The sequence below is a fragment of the Budorcas taxicolor genome, chromosome 3 (assembly GCF_023091745.1).
Source record: "Budorcas taxicolor isolate Tak-1 chromosome 3, Takin1.1, whole genome shotgun sequence".
Lineage (NCBI taxonomy): Eukaryota > Metazoa > Chordata > Mammalia > Artiodactyla > Bovidae > Budorcas > Budorcas taxicolor.
The window spans coordinates 9,865,160-9,887,097 of record NC_068912.1 but is presented as its reverse complement, the minus strand read 5'-3'; the positions used below and the strand labels follow the sequence as shown (position 1 = coordinate 9,887,097).

General features: G+C 42.1%; 1 protein-coding gene across 1 annotated transcript; it reads right to left on the bottom strand.

Annotated features, from left to right (window-relative positions):
- Positions 1-408: 408 nt before the first annotated feature.
- SLAMF6 (SLAM family member 6) lies at positions 409-21,725 on the bottom strand. Its single transcript, XM_052637935.1, has 9 exons — positions 21,620-21,725; positions 9,550-9,873; positions 6,732-6,995; positions 6,128-6,247; positions 5,411-5,449; positions 4,139-4,218; positions 1,904-1,978; positions 1,408-1,451; positions 409-475 (listed from the first exon to the last, which is right to left on the bottom strand). The coding sequence occupies exons 1-9, from the start codon at positions 21,723-21,725 to the stop codon at positions 409-411; spliced, it is 1,119 nt and encodes a 372-aa protein (XP_052493895.1).
- Positions 21,726-21,938: the final 213 nt, after the last annotated feature.

The window sequence follows — 21,938 nt, the reverse complement described above, 5'->3', positions numbered from 1 at the left end:
AATTTGACAGAGATTTCATTGAATCTGTAGATTGCCTTGGGTAATATAGTCATTTTGACAATGTTGATTCATCCAATCCAAGGACACAGTATATGTTTCCATCTGCTTGTGTGGTCTTTGATTTCTTTCATCAGTGTATTATAGTTTTTGAAGTACAGGTTTTTGTTTCCTTAGGTAGATTTATTCCTAAGTATTTTATTCTTTTTGATGCTGTGGTAGATGGGATTATTTCTTGAATTTATCTTTCTGATCTTTTGTTGTTGGTGTATAGAAATGTAACAGGTTTCTCTGCATTAATTTTGTATCTTGCAACTTTACCAAATTCACTGATGAGCTCTAGCAGTTTTCTGGTCTCATCTTTAGAATATTCTATGTGTAGTATCATGTCATCTGCAAACAGTGATGATTTTACTTCTTTTCGAATTTGGATTTCTTTTCTTTTCTTCTCTGACTGCCATGGTTGGTACTTCTAAAACTATTTTGAATAAAAGTGGTGAGAGTGGACATCCTTGTCTTGTTCCTGATCTTAGAAGAAATGCTTTCAGCTTAACTGTTGAGTATGATGTTAGTTTCAGGTTTGTCACATGCTAAGTTGCTTCAGTCATGTCTGACTCTGTGCCACCCCATGGACAGCAGCCCACCAGGCTCCTCTGTCCACAGGATTCTCTAGGCAAGAATACTGGAGTGGGTTGCCATTTCCTTCTCCAAGGTTTGTCATATATAGCCTTTATTATGTTAAGGTAGTTTCCCTCTGTGACCACTTTATGGAGAGGTTTTTTTTCAGTTTTATTTATTTATTTTTAAAAATTTATTTATTTTAATTGGAGGCTAATTATGTTACAATATTGTAGTGGTTTTTGCCATATATTAACATGAATCAGCCACAGGTGTATATGTATTCCCCATACTGAACCCCCCTCCCACCACCCTCCCCAAGAGTTTTTTAAAAATCATAACTGGGTGTTGAATTTTGCCAAAAGCTTATTCTACATCTATTGAGATGACCATATAATTTTTATCCTTCAATTTGTTGATGTAGTGTATCACAATGACTGATGTGCAGATATTGAAAATCCTTGCATCCCTGGGATAAATCCCACTTGATCATGATGTATGATCTTTTCAATGTCTTGTTGAATTCAGATTGCTAGTATCTTTTTGAGAATTTTTGCAGGCATATTATCTGATGTATATTTTGGCCTGGAGCAGATTAGGAAATGTTATTTGGGTCACATTCTGGAAATGATGTTATTCCTTAAATGTTTGATCTGGGTAAGCAGATTCAAGTCTGATAATCCTAGATATTCAAATTATGTTGTCAGGCAGAAACCAAGCTCTGTTCTTTCTCACGGGATCAGGAGCAGATATGTAATTCTGAAATTCCTTTGAAGTCTTTCAGAAACTTACACGACGTTGCGATGGGCAGTTGTCTTGGAATAAATGGTCTTCCTCTAATAGGAAAAAGAGAAAAATAAAGAAGGTCAACAGAAACCAGAGTGTCAGGCTGTTCCTCGTGGTTATAGAGGTGTCTGGAAACCACCGTGGGCAGATAGGGATATTCACAGCCTAAGGTAAGATTAAATTAAAAGAAAAATAAGTAGCTCACATCACTTTGCTGTACAGCAGATATTGGCATAACATTGTAAATCAACTATACTTCAAATAAAAATAAACAAACAGATCTATATTTTTAAAAAGTAGGTTAAAAACTCAGTTAAGTGTGGTGATCCTAATATTAATACAAGATAACTTCCTGGATGTGTTTTAGGTGTGCCCTGAGACTTTCTGTATCCTGTATTTCTGGCATCTGTAAAATGTTCCCTTTACTATTACTATATTTGTGAAATCTTAGGTGTGAGAAGAGAGATAAGAATGTAAGAACAGCTGGCAATTATGGGCTTACCTCTTGGGGATGATTAACTTCAGAGTAGATTGTGGTGGAGTCATAGTTTTTCACAGGATTTGAGCTTTTTGTTTCCTGTAGAACACAATCATATTGATTTGGCTTACATAAAGAGATATGTACTCATGCATACATATATTCACATAAAGAGATATAAACTCATGCAAACAGATATATTCTTGGGAAAGGCAGTGTGACAAAAGAGGGATGATGTTAAAATTCTTCAGGAGGAAGGCTATGGAGTGTTTAGCAAGAGGAACTGGAAATCAAGCACCACTAGCTCTCAAATTGGTGAAGGATTAGTCATCTTTCCTGAGCCCCAAACTGAAGCACAACACTCCAGTAAACCAATGGGCTCATGAACCAGAGAAAGACAGAAGGGTGACCTTGTTGGCAGGTGATGTGAAGGAAAGAAAGCATTCTTGTCCTACATCCAACTCTACTCTCTCTCCTCCATTTTTAAGAACTAACCTACAAGGACTTCCCTTGTGGTCCACCAGTTAAGAATCTGCCTGCCAAGGCAGGGGACATGAGTTTGATTTCTGATCTGGGAGGATCGATGCTACATGCCATGGGACAACTAAGCTCATGCGCCACAACTACTGAAGTCTGTGCACCCTAGAGCCCATGCTCTGTAACAAGAGGAGCCACTGCAAAATGAGAATCCCACACACTGCAGCTAGTGAGTGAGCCCTGCTCACTGCAACTGCAGAAAGACTGTGAGCAGCAACAAATACCTAATGCAGTCAAAAAAAAAAAAAAAAAAAAGAAAAAGAAAAACTAACCTACACTACCAAATGGTTATTGTATTACATCTTTGGTCTCAGATCTTTACTACCTATAACTGGAGGTATTGCCTGCTCTATTTTGCCCCTGTGATTCTAATAGCCTCGTCATCATGTCATTGGGGTCTCCTTGAGCATGGAGAACTGTTAGAATAGGAATACCTTGTCTTAAGAATGGCTCTGCTTGTGGTGATGACCCAGAGAGATGTTATGGGGAGGGAGGTGGGAGGGGGGTTCATGTTTGGGAACGCATGTACACCTGTGGTGGATTCATGTCAATGTATGGCAAAACCAATAAAAAATAAATAAATAAAACAGAAAAAAAAAAAAGGAAGAGTGAATTACATTAAAAAAAAAACAATTAAAAAAAAAAAAGAATGGCTCTGCTTGGAATAAAAAGCCTGATGATAACAGAAGTCCCCTGTGCTCATAGTTTTTGGCATTTTAAATGAATTAGGGTATATCTAGGGTGTTATCAAAACCTCTGAAACTCTCCAAAGTACCATGTTTTGCTAAAGAAAAAGTTAGCAAATTTGTTGGAGATTAGATTCTTGGTTTGTTGTGAGTGATTCATCTTGTCATCAAGAGAAAACTGGAAAGGCAATTGAAATAACTAAGGTGAGAGCATCTCTTCTTGTTTGCTGTCTTTAAAGAGCCTTCCTTGCAAACATCTGTAAAGGGCTTTTTGAAGAGAGATTTGCTGTGAAATCCAAGGTTTCTAGCTAGACCACTGCTTCCATTATTGAAGAATGCTGCCTCTCTTGACTTGTTTTTCATTAGATGTGGAACTGGTCTCCCAGTATGTGTAGTGTTATTTAGAAATGCACCATTTGTAGGTGCTTTATTTTGGGGCTGATGAGGAATTACTGATGCATGGCGGGGAGTTCCTGATGCCTGACCAAGGCCATCCTGTTATGTCGCTAGAGGGGAGGGGACGATCGAGGGCTGCTCATGCCTTTAGTGTCTTTCACAGTTGAGGGATTGCCAATTCTTGTCACTCTTTCTCTCTTAAGAGGCTCTTCTGAGCCCTGATATTTCCCCTACAAAAGGATGAGAAGCCCCCTGATACAGAATTGTGTCCTTTGGGAACTCTCAAACTTGACTGAACTTTATCCATCCAGCAGATATTTACTGGGCTTCATGCTAAGACACAGGGGAAGAGAGAGGAAGACAATTTTCACTTCCAGGCAGCTTGTAAGTCAGCTGAAGGGATATGACTTACTGATGCATTGCATAGTTAGATTAAGCAGTGTAAAGCAGGGTATGAGTAAACATTCCACTGGCGTGAGACCAAAATGGTGTAGAAAGGTCCCACACATAACTCTTGTCATTGCCTTCACTTCATCTCAGTGGTGTACACCATTTGGATTTCGTCAGATAACTGTGACAAGTTCATGAATAATGACTGTAAATAATGACCGTGATGGAGTATAAAGCTGAAAGTACTCACCTTGTTTGAATGGGTGACCTGCGCATACACAGTGTTCCCTGAAGAGAAGGAAGCGTACTCTAAGTTACTCACAGTCTCTGCTGTTAACACAGGAAGACACAGTCAATGGCTGAAGGACTCTGCTCTGCTCTCCCAGGACCTTGTCAACCCCTCGTCACTCTCTGGCCCCAAAGAGGTAGTTATTTGAAACATTGCCCTTCCTTAGGGTACATTCATTTTCCCAGTCTTGGGAGTTCAGGGTTGAACCAGAACATTTTCAGCCATTTGATCTATTTCTGACCTCATCTCCTGGGAGAACATGGTCTTGAGCTACCCTAAAGCCTCAGAGTCTCTCTAGATTCACAGGAAGGGAAGCTTCTGGGACAAAACAGCACTGGCTTCACGGGAGCTAGAGAATCTCACTGGTGAGCATAAGGGAGCCAGATTGCCTCACATATTTAATACTGTTCAACTTTTCAGAGCTCCTTAGAGTGGGTTTGATTATATTAGAGATGAGAAACTTGAGGCTGAGGAAGTTTTACTGCCTCGGTGCAGATTTACACAGGAAATTTACAGGAAATGATCAAATAAGAATTTGAATGCATGCTTCTGACTCATAGCTCAGTTGGTAAAGATTCCGCCTGCAATGCAGGAGACCCCGGCTTGCTTCCTGGTTTGGGAAGATTCTTGGGCTTCCCTTGTGGCTTAGCTGGTAAAGAATCCAGCAATGCGGGAGACCTGGGTTTGATCCCAGGGTTGGGAAGATCCTCTGGAGAAGGGAATGGCTACCAACTCCAGTATTCTGGCCTGGAGAATTCCAGGGACTGTACAGTCCATGGGGTCACAAAGAGTCAGACATGACTGAGCAACTTTCACTTCAAACTCAATACCAAACCCTGGCTGAATAGAGTGACGGGGTCAGGCAGTCACGTTTGGGCATTTGATGCTCCAGTCCTGCCTTTGCACCACGCCTGCTGCTGATAATGGACAGGCCATGAGCCCTTTCACTGGCACTTAGTCTCTCCATTGACAGGATGGGGGAATGGCCCTAATCCCATCCCAAGAAATTGCCTGAGTGACCAGTTTGCTTTCTTGTAAGGGACCCTGTAGGTCCCACAGGGGATAGACTTGCACAATTCCAGGTCTTCTTCCCTTGTACCATCTGGTCCATCTGAATAGTGACATTCTGACCACCTCCTCTCTCATTATCTAGCCCTCTGATCACCCCCCTTCATTTCCATTTGGCTCTTGCCATCTGTTTAGTGACTGGGAACTAAGAGTCTGGAAGCTCACCAGGACACTGGGTTTGCTGAGTAGAGAATTGAAAGAAACCTGAAAAATAAAATCAGGAAAACTGAAATATGTGACTGTAGTGAGAGAAGCCTTCCATCCTCTACCCCTGTAGGTGTCTCTCTGGAGTAACAGCCCCCAACCCTTTGGCGCCCGGGACGGTTGGTGGAGGGGGTGGTTTCGGGATGGTTCAAACACATTACATTTATTGTGCACTTTATTTCTATTTTGTGGCAATCTCAAGATAGTCTGCCCTGACTTTAGGGTTAGAGTTCTCATTCTTATGAGAATCTAATGCCACCCCTAATCTACAGGAGGTGGGGCTTAGGTGATGTGAGTGATGGCGTGTGGCTGTAAATACAGATGAAGCTTCATTCGCTTGCTCACTGCTGACTTTCTGCTATGTGAACTGGTTCCTAAGAGGCCCCAGACTGGTACTGGGTGTCAGGGACCCCTGCTCTAGAGGATGTGGTGGGAAAGGGACCCAGAAGGGAGGGCAGGCAGACCCTGAGGCTGGGTCCTGCGTTTTCTAGTAGGACAGTCTCCTTAGGAGATTAGCACATGTGTGTTCACAGCCCAAGTGTCGTCCCAGTGGACTGACTGAGCCGAGTTTGCACTTTCCCCCCCTTTATCTGTCTTGTGCAAGACAGAGTCTTGTAACAGCCCCAGATTCTAAGTCTCTGAAGCCTGAAAGAAGTAACAATAAGAAGAAAGGAAAACCTGCTACTTTTCTCCTCTGAACAAATATAAATATCAATGCAATGAAGAATATACATGTCAAAACAACCACAATGATAATCCATCTGATATCCAGGTATTCATTTTTCCCATTAATAACACCTGAAAAGAGAGAGAGAGAGAGAGAAAAAAAAAGACGTTGCACTTGAGATGCATTGAGTGAGGCCCAGAGTGGTATTTAGAGCCTCCACTGCATCTCTTTTAGACCATCTTTGGGGGTTGGGTGGGTTCATCTATACCCAGAGGTTCTGGGGGTCCGGGCAGGATTTCTGCAAGTGGGAGTCTCATTTAGGCAGATAGGTCAGGGTGGAGCCTGGTAGAGACAGAAAGAACAAGCGATCTTGCCTTCCTAAGGACTTTGCTCCTGGGGTCTGGGAGGCTTAGAGAAATGGTTGGTGGAGGGGGAGGGAAAAGGAGAGCTCTCTAGAGGAGTAACAGACACAGAGCTCCATGGGGTGTCTGTCCTCTCCCAGCATCACTCAGCTGTCTCCCATTGGGCCACTGTTTTAGGAATCATAGAGGGCATGAGTGACACCCCACACCCCACAACACTCAAGGCCCTCAGAGAGACCTGAGACAGACTTACCTTCACAGACACTCTTGTCAGAGACAGAGGAGGATAAAGAGCTGACAGGATTCTCAGCTATGCAGGTGTAGGTCTCTTCACTGAGGCTCTTAGGGTCCCAGGATATAGAGAGATTTGTTTCACTATGATATGGATTTCCTGCAACCTGCCACCTGAATGAGACGTTATCATTTGGATTCTCCACAGAGCAGGTCAGCTGGATCTCACAAGTATTATTTTCAGACCGTTTGGTGTGATGGGCTACTTGTAAGTTGCTCAGTCGTCCTGTGTGCAGAGAAGAGGCCTGGATGAAGGACAAATGGCTTGGCTCGGCCCTCTGAAAAATCTCTACCACCTCCATGTTTCCATGTATCCCACCTGACACTGCTGTATACGCTGTAAATAACTCTGTGTGTGCTGCCTAATTGATGGGATTGAGGCCTCTGGTGACCAAACGATGAGGGACATCAATATGAGACAGAGTAGGCAGTGGAAGAGAGGGAAGGGAAAGACTGGAGTTTCTGCCAGCTAGTCAGGTGATTTCGAGCTGATCACTTTAATTTTTGGAGCTCTAGTTTATTCCTGGGGTCATTCTAGCCCTTGTTCACTGCCCCTTGTGTAAAGATAATTTGGAGACTATGCAGCCCAGCCTTAGACAGTTCAGAAACCAGAAGAGCAGCTGCATGAGCCCTGTTTCCTCCATTATCAGAATTTTCCTAGCTGGGATGGAGATAAAAGCTTAACTTACTTGGAGAACCAAGCTTCCCACAGCTTTGTTGGGATAGTGGTTCTCATTGGATCTGGTGCTGCCTCAAATGATAACGAAGAGGTCTTGATGCAGAGTGTCAGCAAGTCAGAAAGCTGTGTGTTGAGAACTAAAGAATTAGGGAAGGAAGGAGTGAAGAAACAGAGCAAGCAAGCAGTTCATGGGAAGGAAGAAGTGCAATAGATTTGGGCATTTGAGAATGCACATGATACAGATACTTCTGAGAGCTGAGACCAGAAAACATTGCCTAAAACTGTGTCAGCAGCTGTGAATCAGTGTGAACATAGAAGCAATACAGGAAAACCTTCTGACCTAGACTTGGCCCAAGGGTTGAAATAAAGATGACCCACCAAAAAAAGGAATGACTCCAACTATCTCATTAGAAGAGATTAGGCAAAGCATTAAGTTTAGCTAACTGAGTAGGGGTTGTGGAACATACCTTATCTGAAAGGAATTTTCATGTCATGGCAAGAGTGGATTTGGAGTTAGGAAGACCTAGGTTAGAATCACGGCTTTGTCATTTACTGGCTACATGACCACGAATTTTAGTCTCTGCTTGCCCCAATTTCTTCATCTGTAAAACTGGGCAATAATACCTACTTCTTGGATAATTATGAGGCTTAAATGAGATAGCACATAGCACAGCAATGGCAAATGTTTGGCTTGAATATTTACCTCCTTCAACCAATGTCTATTGCTGACCTCAAAAACCTATATTGATATCTGACTCCACTTGATGAATATATAATTACCTGCTTGACATTTCCACCTGAATATAATGTATATCCCCAAGTCAACATGTCCAAAAATATCCTCCAGTTGTTCTCCACCCCTGAAAAGTAGAAGCCAAAGTCCTTGTGAAGGCTCCCAGAGCCTTAGATGACGTGGTTCCCTATTTCCTTACTGGCCTCGTTTCCTGTTACTCTCTCTTACTCTGCTTGTTGATGTTTGAGCCTGCCAGGCACAGGGAGGGCCTGTGCTGGATAGCTCTTCCCTCAGATATCTGCATGGCCCACTCTTTCGCCTCCAACTGGCTTTGGCTCTAATGTCATCTTCTCAATGAGGCTTATTATGACCCCTCCATTTAAAACAGACTGCTGCTTTCTGGCATTTCTGGTGGTCCTTATGTTGTTCTAATCTCTTTTGCCATGAGTTTGTCTCATGGCTTACTTATTGTGTTCTTTGTTCATATATAATGTGTATTTTCATTATTGCCGCCATATCCTCTACCCAGAATGTCAGCCCCATGATGAGGTCAGAGATCTTTGTTTTGTTCACTGATGTATCTCAAGGGACTAAAACAGAGTCTCGAACATCATTCATGGTTAACAAATACTGTTGACTCAGTGAATAAACTTAACATGACTCACATTTTTCTTAACACTGAATCTTAGGCTACTGCTGCTGCTGCTAAGTTGCCCCAGTCGTGTCCGACTCCGTGCGACCCCATAGACGGCAGCCCACCATGCTCTGCCATCCCTGGGATTCTCCAGGCAAGAACACTGGAGTGGGTTGTCCTTTTCTTCTCCAAATCTTAGGCAGTTACTCCCAATTAATTGATATTGGCCCATAAGATCAAATCTTTGCTATCCCTAGCTTAGTACACACAGATTAATTGATCAATGTTTTAAAAAGCCAGTAGTTTTTATCTTAAAATTCCTTTGCACAATTGTAAAACAAACATGTTTGTGTACCTTACATCTGTTTTTGTGTATATGCTTTTGAAGGAGAGGCACTCCAAAATGCCCTGGGAATGTATTGGCATTCAGTCTCAAGAGTGCGGTTGTTGCAGAAGTTGTACTTGGTCTTCTAAATAGTCACAGAAGAAACTTGTCTCAACAAGCATAATGGAACCTGGTACAGGGTCAAGGAATCATAAGATTTAGGTTCTAATCTCAGCTCTGTCACTAACTGCTGTGCAGTGTCATTGAATTGTTTTGTTTCTGGACCTCAGTCTAGCTCCAAATGCCATACTTTTTACCACAAGTCTATAGTGCATATTTGCAGTCACATAGAATTGAAATATATACTATTTTTAAGTCCATACAAAATTAAGCCCAAGTTTTGACTCACTGAAGATCTGCAGGTTATAATCGGTGTTCAGATAAGAGGTTGATGTGGTTATCTGGGCACGGTAATGTCCCACGTCTGCCATTGTCAGATTGTTGATCTGCAAGGAGTAGGACTTGGTGACATTCAGTTGATCTTTCCGTTTTGGATCAGTCACCTGTATTTTTGCTTCTTTTGGCGATATGAAGATGACAGAGTTTCCCTTGTGAAGCCAGGTGATGGACATGATATTCTCTTTCGCAGTAAAGTTTGAGGAAAGAGTTACAGACTCCCCCAGGACCCCGTTCACAACCAGTGGGGGTGAGCTGGCTTCTGAAACTGAGTTCCCTGTGAACACAGAAAGGAAACTGTTGTGACTTTCCCTTCCCTGCCCCTACTTCCCACACCCTTTCTCCTTATGCTGCCAGTCTGTTAGAGCTCACTGACACCGAAGCCCAAAGATAAGATGAAGAGGAAAAGGGTTGGGAGGAGTGCTGAAGTAGACAATCACAGAGGCTCCACCAACAAAATGCCTGGCACCCTTGGTTGATGAGTAGTTGGTCCCAGCCAGTCTACCTGTGACCAGCTAGATGCCACACTGCTGTGTTCAACGTAGTAGGCTTGTGAGATTTAAAGGACTAATAGGAATTTACAGTTCTTATACTTTATTTCATCTGATACTGACAACAATTTTGACAAGTAGGATGAATATTATCATATCTATTTGCAGACAAGGATCTGAGGCACAGAGTAGTTAACTAATTTTCCTAGGGTTGCCCAGCTAAAGAATAACAGAGTTGGGATTCAGATCCACCTCCTTTGACTCTAACTATTTTGTGCTCCTTGCATGATACCAGAAGATATCTTTTCTGCTCCCAAAAGATAATTGTCTAGGAGTTGAGAAGATAAAAACTGGTAAGTATAAAATTAATACATGTAACTTCAAAGTAACATGTAATGGTTACACTCTCATGAGCCTATCTCAGAGCCATTAATGTTTGAGCAAAAAAGGTGAAATGGTTACAATAATTTTTAAAGAAGATTCTTCCTTAACATCCTTTGCCAAATTCCTAGCATTTATCATACTATTTTGTAGCCTTCTATTCTCTTGTTATCTTAACTTAATCATCTTATTTAATAGTTATCTTAATTATCTTTATATCTGAGCACAGAGCCTGACACAAAGTAGGATCTGGAAACATTTGAGTGAATCAATGAATAAGTAACAATTACCACTAGGATTCAGCAATATGTGAACTGAGAACCTCCATATGTTCAAGCTGGATTTAGAAAAGGCAGAGGAATCAGAGATCAAATTGCCAACACCCGCTGGATCACAGAGAAAGCAAGAGAATGCCAGAAAAAAACATCTACTTCTGCTTCATTGACTACGCTAAAGCCTTTGACTGTGTGGATCACAACAAACTGTGGAAAATTCTTAAAGAGATGGGAATATCAGACCACCTTATCTGTCTCCTGAGAAAGCTATATGCAAGACAAGAAGCAACAGTTAAAACTGGGCGTAGAACAACAGACTGGTTCAAAATTGGGGAAGAAATATGTAAAGCCTGTGTATTGTCACCCTAATTACTTAACTTATATGCAGAGTACATCATGTGAAATGCCAGGGTGGAGGAATTACAACCTGGAATCAAGATTGCCCAGAAAAATATCAGCAACCTCAGATATGCAGATGATACCAGTCTAATGGCAGAAAGTGAAGAGAAACTAAAGAACTTCTTGATGAGAGTGAAAGAGGAGAGTGAAAAAGCTGGCTTGAAGATCAACATTAAAAAAAGAGCTAAGATCATGGCATCTGTTCCCATCACTTCATGGCAAATAGATGAGGAAAAAGTGGAAGCAGTGACATATTTTATTTTCTTGGACTCCAAAATCACTACAGAAAGTGACTGCAGCCATGAAGTTGAAAGATGCTTGCTCCTTGGAAGAAAAGCTATGACAAACTTAGACAGCATATTAAAAAGCAGAAACATCACTTTGCCGACAAAGGTCCTTATAGTTGGAGCTATGGTTTTTCCAGTAGTCATGTACGGATGTGAGAATTGGACCATAAAGCAGGTTGAGTGTTGAAAAATTAATACTTTTGAATTAGAATGCTGGGAGAAGACTCCTGAGAGTCCCTTGGACAGGCAAGGAGATCAAACCAGTCAATCCTAAAGGGAGTCAACCCTGAATGTTCATTGGAAGGACTGATGCTGAAGCTGGAGCTCCAATAGTTTGGCCACCTGATGCGAAGAGCCAACTCATTGGAAAAGTCTCTGATGCTGGAAAGATTGATAGCAGGTGGAGATGGGGACAACAGAGGATGAGATAGTTGGATGGCATCATCAACACAATGAATATAAGTTTAAGAAAGCTCTGGGAGATGGTGAAGAACAGGGAAGCCTGGCATGCTGCAGTCCATGAGGTCGCAGAGTTGTATGTGATTTAGAGACTGAACAATCACAACTATTATCACAACCTCAGCTTTCTTAAGACCCCTTAGTTCTCAGGAGAGAATCTGAGTAGGGGAGGAAATGTCTCTTAGGATTTTTGTGCTCAACTCCTGGGTAAGCTCACACTTCCTCTCTCTCAAATTGTCATATGCATGCCTGTCACATGAACACTACTTTTCACCTCTTACTACATTTTTCCATCAGCATTGTAACATAATGTTGTTTGTCATTTGGCCCTTCTTCCCTCTTAGAATAACACACACGAATATCACGACCAAAATCTTGAGTGAAAAAAAGAAAATTCAGATACAAATAGAATACAATGGCGTGCTTCCATTTATTTAAAGTTTAAAAACAAGCAAAATAAATCTATTCTTTTAAAAGTTGGGATAGGGTTACCTTTGCAGAGGAGGGAGGGAGAGCAAGTAGGAGGGAGCATAGCGGGGGCTTTCTAGGCTGCTGGTTATGTGCTATTTCTTAACCTATGTCTGGATACACAGATTTGTTCATTTTATGATGATTCATTGAACTGACACTTAGGATTTGCAGTTTTCTCTATTTCAGTAAAAGCGGTTGAACAACAAAAAGCAAAACAAAATAATTGCAATGGCCTATGTGGGACAAGGGCTTCCCTGGTGGCTCAGATGGTAAAGAGTCTGCCTGCAATGTGGGAGACCTGGGTTCGATCCCTGGGTTGGGAAGATCCCCTGGAGAAGGAAATGTCAACACACTCCAGGACTCTTGCCTGGAAAATCCCATGGATGGAGGAGCCTGGCAGGCTACAAAGAGTCGGACATGACTGAGTGACGTCACTTTCTATGAGGAACAAAATGATCTGATTCTTTTTCTCTCTGGCCTAATTTCCTATAACTCTCCACCTTCTTTCCTTCCCAGCTCACATTATGCCGGCCTGGTTCTTCCTGGCAAGGCCAGGGCTGTACACTTGTACTTGCCTCTGTCTGGAATGCCCTTCCCCCAGGTGTCCACATGACTCACTCTTTCGTCTCCATAAGGTCTTTAACTCAAACTTGCCCTCTCAAGGAGGTCTTCTATGACCACACTTTCCTCACCACCAGTTCTCACTGCTGTACACTCACTGCCTTTGAATTTGTTTTTCTCTGTAATATTGTCTACCACACTTTGTAATTAGCATATTTGTTTTATGTTCTTTTCCCCTTCCACTAGAATATAATCTCCATGAAAGCAAGAATTTTTGTCTGTCTTGTTCACTGTGGTGGACATTCTTGAACAGTGCTTGGCACATAGTAGGCCCTGGTGGTTCAGTGGAAAAGAATCTGCCTGCAGTGCAAGAGACACAAGAGATGTGGGTTCAGTCCCTGGGTTGGGAAGATTCCCTAGAGGAAGGCATGGCAATCCATTCCAGTATTCTTGCCTGCAAAATCCCACAAACAGATGAACCTGGTAGTCTGCAGTCCGTGGGGTTGCAGAGTCGAACATGACTGAGCATGTGCATGAATACTGTTAAGTGAATGAGTACATCTGCACTCCTTATCTCAGAGTTTCTGTGCCAAGGATGTTTAGGTCCAGTTCCTCTTGGTAAGGAATCTCGGCGTATCCTGTGGCCCAAGGACTCTTCAGGAACTGTTCTTCTTTGTCTAGCACAGACTTTTAGCTTCCTTTGTTTTTACAGATTGAAATCCTTCATTTATTTAGCAATCATTTTACTATTTGCTCAGCTGTATGCCAATTCAGTGAGTAAAAGCCTTAGAAATCATGGCATTCAGAGCATATTTATTAGATTCCTTTTATATACTAGTATCTGGGCTGATGACTGTGAATACAAATATGAATAAGACACTGTTTGTCTTCTGGGCTCACCTTGTGGTAGAGAAGCCTGACAGGTAAACACGTAGCTATGGTGTGGCAAGTTAGGCAGAGACCTAGGAAAGAGTTTGCTTCCATACTGCCCTCGCATCACTAATTTCACCCTGCACACTCAGTATCAAGTGTTTCTTTCTCTTAGCCATAATTATGAGGTTGCTTTCCTCTATTTTCCATACTCTTGAGTGTAGGGATTATGCTTATTATCTCTGTAACCCTAGCTTTTAGCACAATTTTGAGTCCAATAAATATCAAGGTGATAAGAGGTATATGCTCTCAGTTCAGTTCAGTCACTCAGTCGTGTCCAACTCTTTGTGACCCCATGAATCGCAGCACGCCAGGCCTCCCTGTCCATCGCCAACTTCCAGAGTTCACCCAGACTCATGTGCATCGAGTTGGTGATGCCATCCAACCATCTCATCCTCTGTCGTCCCCTTCTCCTCCTGCCCCCAGTCCCTCCCAGCATCAGGGTCTTTTCCAATGAGTCAACTCTTTGCATGAGGTGGCCAAACTATTGGAGTTTCAGCCTCAGCATCAGTCCTTCCAATGAACACCCAGATCTGGTCTCCTTTAGAATAGACTGGTTGGATCTCCTTGCAGTCCAAGGGACTCTCAAGAGTCTTCTCCAACACCACAGTTCAAAAGCATAAATTCTTCAGTGCTCAGCTTTCTTCATAGTCCAACTCTCACATCCATACATGACCAATGGAAAAACCATAGCCTTGGCTAGACGGATCTTTGCTGGCAAAGTAATATCTCTGCTTTTTAATATGCTATCTAGGTTGGTCATAACTTTCCTTCCAAGGAGTAAGCGTCTTTTAATTTCATGGCTGCAATCACCATCTGCAGTGATTTTGAGCCCCCCAAAATAAAGTCTGACACTGTTTCCACTGTTTCCCCATCTATTTCCCATGAAGTGATGGGACCATATGCCATGATCTTTGTTTTCTGAATGTTGAGCTTTAAGCCAACTTTTTCTCTCTCCTCTTTCACTTTCATCAAGAGGCTTTTGAGTTCCTCTTCACTTTCTGACATAAGGGTGGTGTCATCTGCATATCTGAGGTTATTGATATTTCTCCTGGCATCTTTATTCCAGCTTGTGCTTCTTCCAGCCAAGCGTTTCTCATGATGTACTTACTCTGCATGGGAGCGCAAATAGTGAAAATGATGGGGCAGGAAGGGTTGGAGGTTGTCAGGAAAACACATCACAGAGAAGATACTGTTGTAGTATGGCTTTGAATAAAAACAAGAGATCTTTCATTGCTTGATTATTTCAAGAATGCCCCGCTCTTTCTTTGCTCTGTTGTTCCCTTTGACTGAGACACCTTGCCCACATTTTCCCATCAGGTGAGCTCCTATTTATCTTTTAAGGGTAAGTTCAAATTGCTTATATTTGTGGGGTTTTGCATCAGTCCAGGAGAGTAGAAAGGAGTTTGTAGTGGGAGAAGAGGAAAAGTTGTAGAAGGAGGAGAAGGGGTTGGTAGGAGTTGTTCCCTGCAGGTCTAAGAATAAGATTTAAACCCTTGTGCTCAAGGAAGGTGAAGGTCAGAAACTGCTTTTGAAAAAGCTCACAATTACTTTTGAAAAAGTTCAAAAGCTACTCTGAAAGACTTTGGACTGAAGGAGAGCTGTTTTGGGGTCCAGATGATGCAGTATGGCCCAGAGAGCACAAGGTCTTTTTCTCTACTCTACCTGGAATCAGCACTGGTGCTTTGGGAATGTCCTAGATCTGTATCTTTGGCATGACTATTGATGTTCTCTGCAGAACACTGAGGTCTCCCCTAAGTGGTTCAGCTGATAGCAGATTTTGTTAGGACTAGAACCAGAAGAAACTAAGAATTGGGAAGATGCCTCATGACTGCAACACAAGGCTGCTTTAGGGATACATGGGAAGTTCTCTTGTTAGTCACTGGGGGCCACTTGGAGTATGGGGTTGGTGCTGAGGCCTTGCTCATCCTCTGGTGTGGATGTTGACTCAGCAGAAGTTTGGGGTATGTTTGTTTACAAGTTTCACTCACTCTGGGAACATGGATAGTGTCTTCATCAGCTTATTTTGCCCTCAGAATCTAGCCCAGGGAACCTGGAATACTGCATAGGTTAAGATTAGAATGTGAAGTGTCTTGAATAATTATCTGAATGATTTTTTTTTTTTTTTTGAATGTAGTAAGACATGCGAAGAGTTGACTCATTGGAAAAGACTCTGATGCTGGGAGGGATTGGGGGCAGGAGGAGAAGGGGACGACAGAGGATGAGATGGCTGGATGGCATCACTGACTCGATGCACATGAGTCTGGGTGAACTCTGGGAGTTGGCGATGGACAGGGAGGCCTGGCGTGCTGCAATTCATGGGGTTGCAAAGAGTCAGACATGACTGAGTGACTGAACTGAACTGAACTGAAGAAAAATGGAGTATTTTTGAGAAATGAGAAGGAATAAAGAAAACAGGTAAGACTGAGTTGATTCTGGAAAAATGGCAGAGAAACTTTGGGTAATCTAACCTAGGGGACTGGCTCAGGCCTATCTAAAGGAAAGAGAAATATACTGGGCTGTTTCAGCTCAGCATGAAACAAGTTCAGAAGGAGGGTAGAAAATATATGAGTAGCCAATAAGCACACGAAAAGATGCTCAATATCATTAACTGTGAGGGAAATGCAAATCAAAAACCTCTATGAAATATCTTTATATCTACTAAGATGGTGACTAATAATAATAACAACAATAAAAATAATTGAAAAATACGTGTTGGTAAGGATGTGGAGAAATTAGAACACATTGCTGGTGGGAATGCAAACTGGTACAGCCACTGTGGAAAAACTGTTCAGTGATCCCTCAAAAAATTAAGTACAGCATTATCATATGATCCAGCAGTTTCATTCCCAGAAGAACTGAAAACAAAAACTTGTACAAAAGTCTTCATAATAGCACTATTTGAAAAAGCCAAAAGCTGGAAACAATACAAGTGTCCATCAGGAGGTGTGTGGATGAATAAGTTATGGTACACACATACAGTGGAATATCATTCAGCAACTAAAAGGAATGAAGTATCAATACATGATACAATAGGAATAAACCTTGAATACATTTTACTAAGAGAAAGAAGTTAGACATAAAAATTCACAGAATACATGATTTCATTTATATGAAATGTCCAGAATAGGTGAACTCATTGAGACAGAAAGCAGATTAATGTTTGAAGGGGGGATAGTTGGGGAGGGAAATGAGAAGGGATTGCTTAATGAGTACAAGGTTTTCTTTTGGGGTGATAAAATGTTCTGGAGCAATGGTTGCCCAATGCTGTGAATTTACTGTCACTGAATTTGTACACTTTAATATTGTTATTTTATGTTTTGTGAATTGCACCTTAATGAAAAAAACAAAAAACAAAAACAAAAAACGGAAGAAAGACAACAGTCTGCTTGTGCATGGAGACACAACTGAGGATAGATCTGGAGTGAGATGGAAAACTGGGAGGCTTGGAAGGCTGGTAGTCCAGGGGGCACTGATTGCAGATTCTGAGAAGTGGAAAGACCCAGTCGTTCTTGATGATAATGACAAAATGTAAAACAACTCTCTGCCCGTGGTGAGCAACAATAAACATTGATAGGTGTGGATGGTTGGTAAGAAGTAGATAATGCTGCTCAGGGGAAGGGGAGTCATTGGATTATAGTCTGTGAGCAGAAAAACCTGCAAAGTTTTTGGCTCAAAACCTCAGAATCATTTGGTTGGCCCATGTGTATTGGTTGTAACATATATTTCCTACTACTATTCTCTCTTGCACATCAGAATACCTGTATCTGCTTCTTGCAAACACACTCAAAGAACTAGTTCTTATTTCTCCATCCTTCCAACCCCATTATGACTAAAGTCTTACATGTGGCCCATGGAACAGCGCTGGTGTTGCTTGAGAATTTGTCATAAATGCAGAGAATTAGTCTCCTTTCCAGAATCAGCATTATAATAAGATCCCCTAGTACTTTGTATGCATACTAACATTTGATAATGTTTCATATTCCCTTTTCACTTTCATACACTGGAGAAGGAGATGGCAATCCACTCCAGTGTTCTTGCCTGGAGAATCCCAGGGAGGGGGAGCCTGGTGGGCTGCCGTCTATGGGGTGGCACAGAGTCAGACATGACTGAAGTGACTTGGCAGCTAACATTTGATAAGTTCCCACCTAGAAAGAATTAAATGTAGAAGCAAGTGAGATTCATTTTCTCCAGGGCATGATGATGTTTGATCTCAATTATACCTATTGGAATTATTTCTTAACATGGTTTATCTTTACAGCTAAATTTCCTAAAAGGAGCAAGTTACGGTGTCTGGCCCTTTGAAAGAATATAGGCTGGCATGAGTCATCTTCCTTCATGCTTGCTTCAAGACTGATTTTATTTGTGCCATACTCTAGTCACAGTGGTTTTCTTTCCCTCCCTTAATCATTCTGAGCTCTTCCTTGCACCAGGGCCTTTGCACATGTAATGTCCACTGCTTTGAATGCTTCTTCATTAGACTCTTCCCTTGTTTGACTTCTCTTTAAATATCAGTTGAGATGCTACCTTTCCAGAAAATCCTTTCCACACCACCTCTATCTAAAGCAGGTCGTCTTGTTTTTCTATCCCATGGTCCTGAAACCAAGCAGGACCCTGTGGGGCTCATGGACACAGAAGCCTTTCTGTCCTGCATATCTTGTTTGTAGGGAATAGAGTCCAGTCTTCATGACCTTTGAATCTTCCCTGGTGTCTCAGATGGTAAAGCATCTGCCTACAATGCAGGAGACCTGGGTTCAGTCCCTCAGTTGGGAAGATCTTCTGGAGAAGGAAATGGCAACCCACTCCAGTATTCTTGCCTGGAAAATCCCATGGACGGAGGAACCTGGTTAGGCTACAGTCCATGGGGGTAGCAAAGAGAAAGACTGAGTGACTTCACTTTCACTTTCATGACCTTCCCTGAGTTCCTAAGGGCAGATTATAACAGTTGCTAATCTGGAAAGGGAAGGGATGCAGACGCAAGGGAGGAGCAGTTAAAAACAATGGTGCAGCCTTGGGGCAGGGTCCTGGTTCTGCCTTAAGGGATGCACAACAATATTTTTGAGCTCTTTATACTAATAGAACTAAGACTCCCAACAAATGGAAAATGCCAGCATTCTTCATTCCAGATTAAAGGAACTAGAGAAGCTCTTCAAGAGGGCAATGGCAACCCACTCCAGTACTCTTGCCTGGAAAATCCCGTGGACGGAGGAGCCTGGTAGGCTGGAGTCCATGGGGTCACTAAGAGTCAGACATGACTGAGCCACTTCACTTTCACTTTTCCTTTCATGCATTGGAGAGGGAAATGGCAACCCACTCCAGTGTTCTTGCCTGGAGCACCCCAGGGACAGGGGAGCCTGGTGGGCTGCTGTCTCGACATGACTGAAGCAACTTAGCAGCAGCAGAGAAGCTCTTCTAGAAGACCACCTCAGGCCAGATTAAAGGAACCACAGAAACTCATCAGATTATCTGAGACCAGATTAAAATAGTACAGGCCCTGCACACACCCTAATCTTATTGGCAATCCTACCCTTGCTATAAAACTCCTCACCAAATCCTCCCAGGTTGGGACACATGCTTTTTGAGAGCTGAAGCCTGCTGTATCTCCCTTTTCCTGGCAAACCAGTAAAACTATCCTTTTCTACTTCACCCAAAACTCTGTCTCTGAGACTTGATTCGGCACCAATGCACAGAGGCCGAGTTTTCAGCATCAGTACCCTGCTTATTATCTTCTTAGTATCACAGTTTATAATTACAAATATATTTATGTGAATATATAGCTGTTTGTAAACTATGCAGCATAGTAAAATGGTTATGAATAGACTCTGGAGCCAGTCTCCCTAAATTATAACCTTGCAAATGACTGCTTTCTTCCTGGACCTCAGAACACCTGCACACACATTCAAGTATGTTTCATTTCCTATACCATTCACTTCCCCCACAGCAGTGTGACAGTAAACGAGTTACTCAAGCGTCGTACGCCTTCATTCCTCTTCCTTAAAGTGGGGAGAGGAATAGTGTATATTTCATAGGGCCCTTATGAGAAATATTAATGGGAATGTGGAGAAAAATGGGAATTTTAACCTGAGGACATTCAGAATATTGAATTCTAGAGATGAGTTCAATTTTGCAATGAGGCAAAGACAGGGATCTCTTGTCTTTTCCTCCGTGGCTCCTGGGCCAGGGAGTAGCTCTTGAATGTAAATTTTTTTTCTCTTTCTGCTCTTGTACATATCCCCCAAGTTTCTGTCCTCCTTACAATTTTCTCCTTAGCTTTATTTATTATTTCTATGCTGTGAGTTCCAAGCCTCCAGCCTCAGCTCTACGTCTAGTCCTAAATTTCCAGCTGTTTTCAGGAAATCTCATGAATATCACACTAACATCTTAAAATTAGTAGGTCCAAAATTGAAATCATCTTCTCATCACAGCTGCTCCCTCCTCCCCCTCCCAACTTTGTAAACTTTTTGGCTATTCTGTCTGAAATTTCACTGTCCAAATATTTAATCTCTCCTTTCCTTGCTTGATTTATTTCCTCCTTATCATTTATCACTATCCAAAATACTTATTTGTTTCACTTATTTATTTTGTTTTTAGCTTGCTTCCTCTGCTAAAATGTTAACTCCGTGAGGGCTGAAAATTTTTTCTGCTTCATTCATGGTGTACACTCAGAAACTAGAATAGTGCCAGGCATCCAGTAGGTGCTCAATGATTGTTTATTGGATGACAATGAACTCTCTCCCCACTTCATTCCCATTGCCAGGTAATCTAGCTAATTCTACACCTGTGGCGATTCTTGCTTCTGTCCTCTCTCTTGTGCTGCTACCATTTTGATTCAACGGTCACTGTTCCTCAAAACTATCACAAGAGCTTGCCACCTACTGGCTAATGAAATCTGTGAGAGTTATTTCTAAAGGAGATAATAATAGTACAGACTCCTAGAAGTGTCAAAAAGCATATGTATATGATGTAAGTATAGCATTTGACCCAGTGCCTGGAACAGTACAAGCCCAAAATGGATATTAACTATTTTTACCTGCTACCCTGGGCTAGTTCTGGGATAGCTTTCTTGTCTTGTCTCCTGCCCCTTCCTGTACTTCGGCCCCAGTGGACCACTCGTGTTTCCCCAAAACCTGACATGAACCTTCAAGTTTTCCACATAATGGATAGCAGGGAATGAGAAGCATGTAGGATCTGAGAATTCCTGTCTGGCAGAGTAAGTATTGCTGGACTAGCTAGTCCCTGATTTGCATCAAAGGAAAGGAAAGCTGGAGAGTAGTTTTTTCACAGTACGCAAAAACCGTGAACACTATTTTGAGTGTTTTAGTTGGGTTCAGAAATTTCAGCTAAGCCAAACCATAGATTTTCAATATTTTCGATGAGGCTAAGAAAGAACATGTAACCTACTTGTGATCACACAGTAAGATAGTAGCTACTCTGGTGAGAAGGCTCCTTTTCTTAACCTTAGCTATCTTTGTATCACAACATGCTGGCTATAAACCCCAGTCGTGTCTTAGAAAAGCTCATTTCCCATGCCCCAGCGTATAATTCATTTAAATGCAGACACAGTTGAAGCTGTTAACTCTAAATGATCTCAGGTGGTAAGCTTTTAAGTTGAGAGGCAATGGCAGTTTATCAGGCACCTCTGTGAGCCCCACCGGATCCCTTAGCAGAGATACAGACAGACACCAAAATGCAGGTGATTTAGATCACGCAGACTGCACAAAACCAGGAGTCAAACATGAATGACTACGTGGGTATAGTTCAGCATTTACCTGGGCCAAGGCGGGAGAGAAGCAGGAGAGACAGTAACAGCCAGATCATGCTCTTAGCAGTGGAGAATGGTGTTGGAGACGTCAAGATAGTCAGCGTCCTTGCCATTCTCTCATAAACTGAAAGTGCTTCTGATCAACGCTGCCTGTTTCCTCTCAGAGGCGTGGCAAGACCTTCTTCCCCCTCACTAAAAGTCCCAATTTTATTTTGTAAATTTGTTTACTTTTTTTCTGAGCTAAGTGCAAAAATCATGTGTGGTGTGAACTGGAATCTTCACTACTGTCAAATTGAAAAATAGTTACAACTTAAAAGTTGAGAGTC

Excerpts from the sequence above, each read along its gene's own strand:
- SLAMF6 (XM_052637935.1), bottom strand. The coding sequence starts at position 21,725 with ATGGCAAGGACGCTGACTATCTTGACGTCTCCAACACCATTCTCCACT. Across the intron at positions 9,874-21,619 it reads TCTCTCCCGCCTTGGCCCAG|GGAACTCAGTTTCAGAAGCC; the intron begins GTAAATGCTGAA and ends CTGTGTTCACAG. Across the intron at positions 1,979-4,138 it reads AGGTCACCCATTCAAACAAG|GAAACAAAAAGCTCAAATCC; the intron begins GTGAGTACTTTC and ends TGTGTTCTACAG.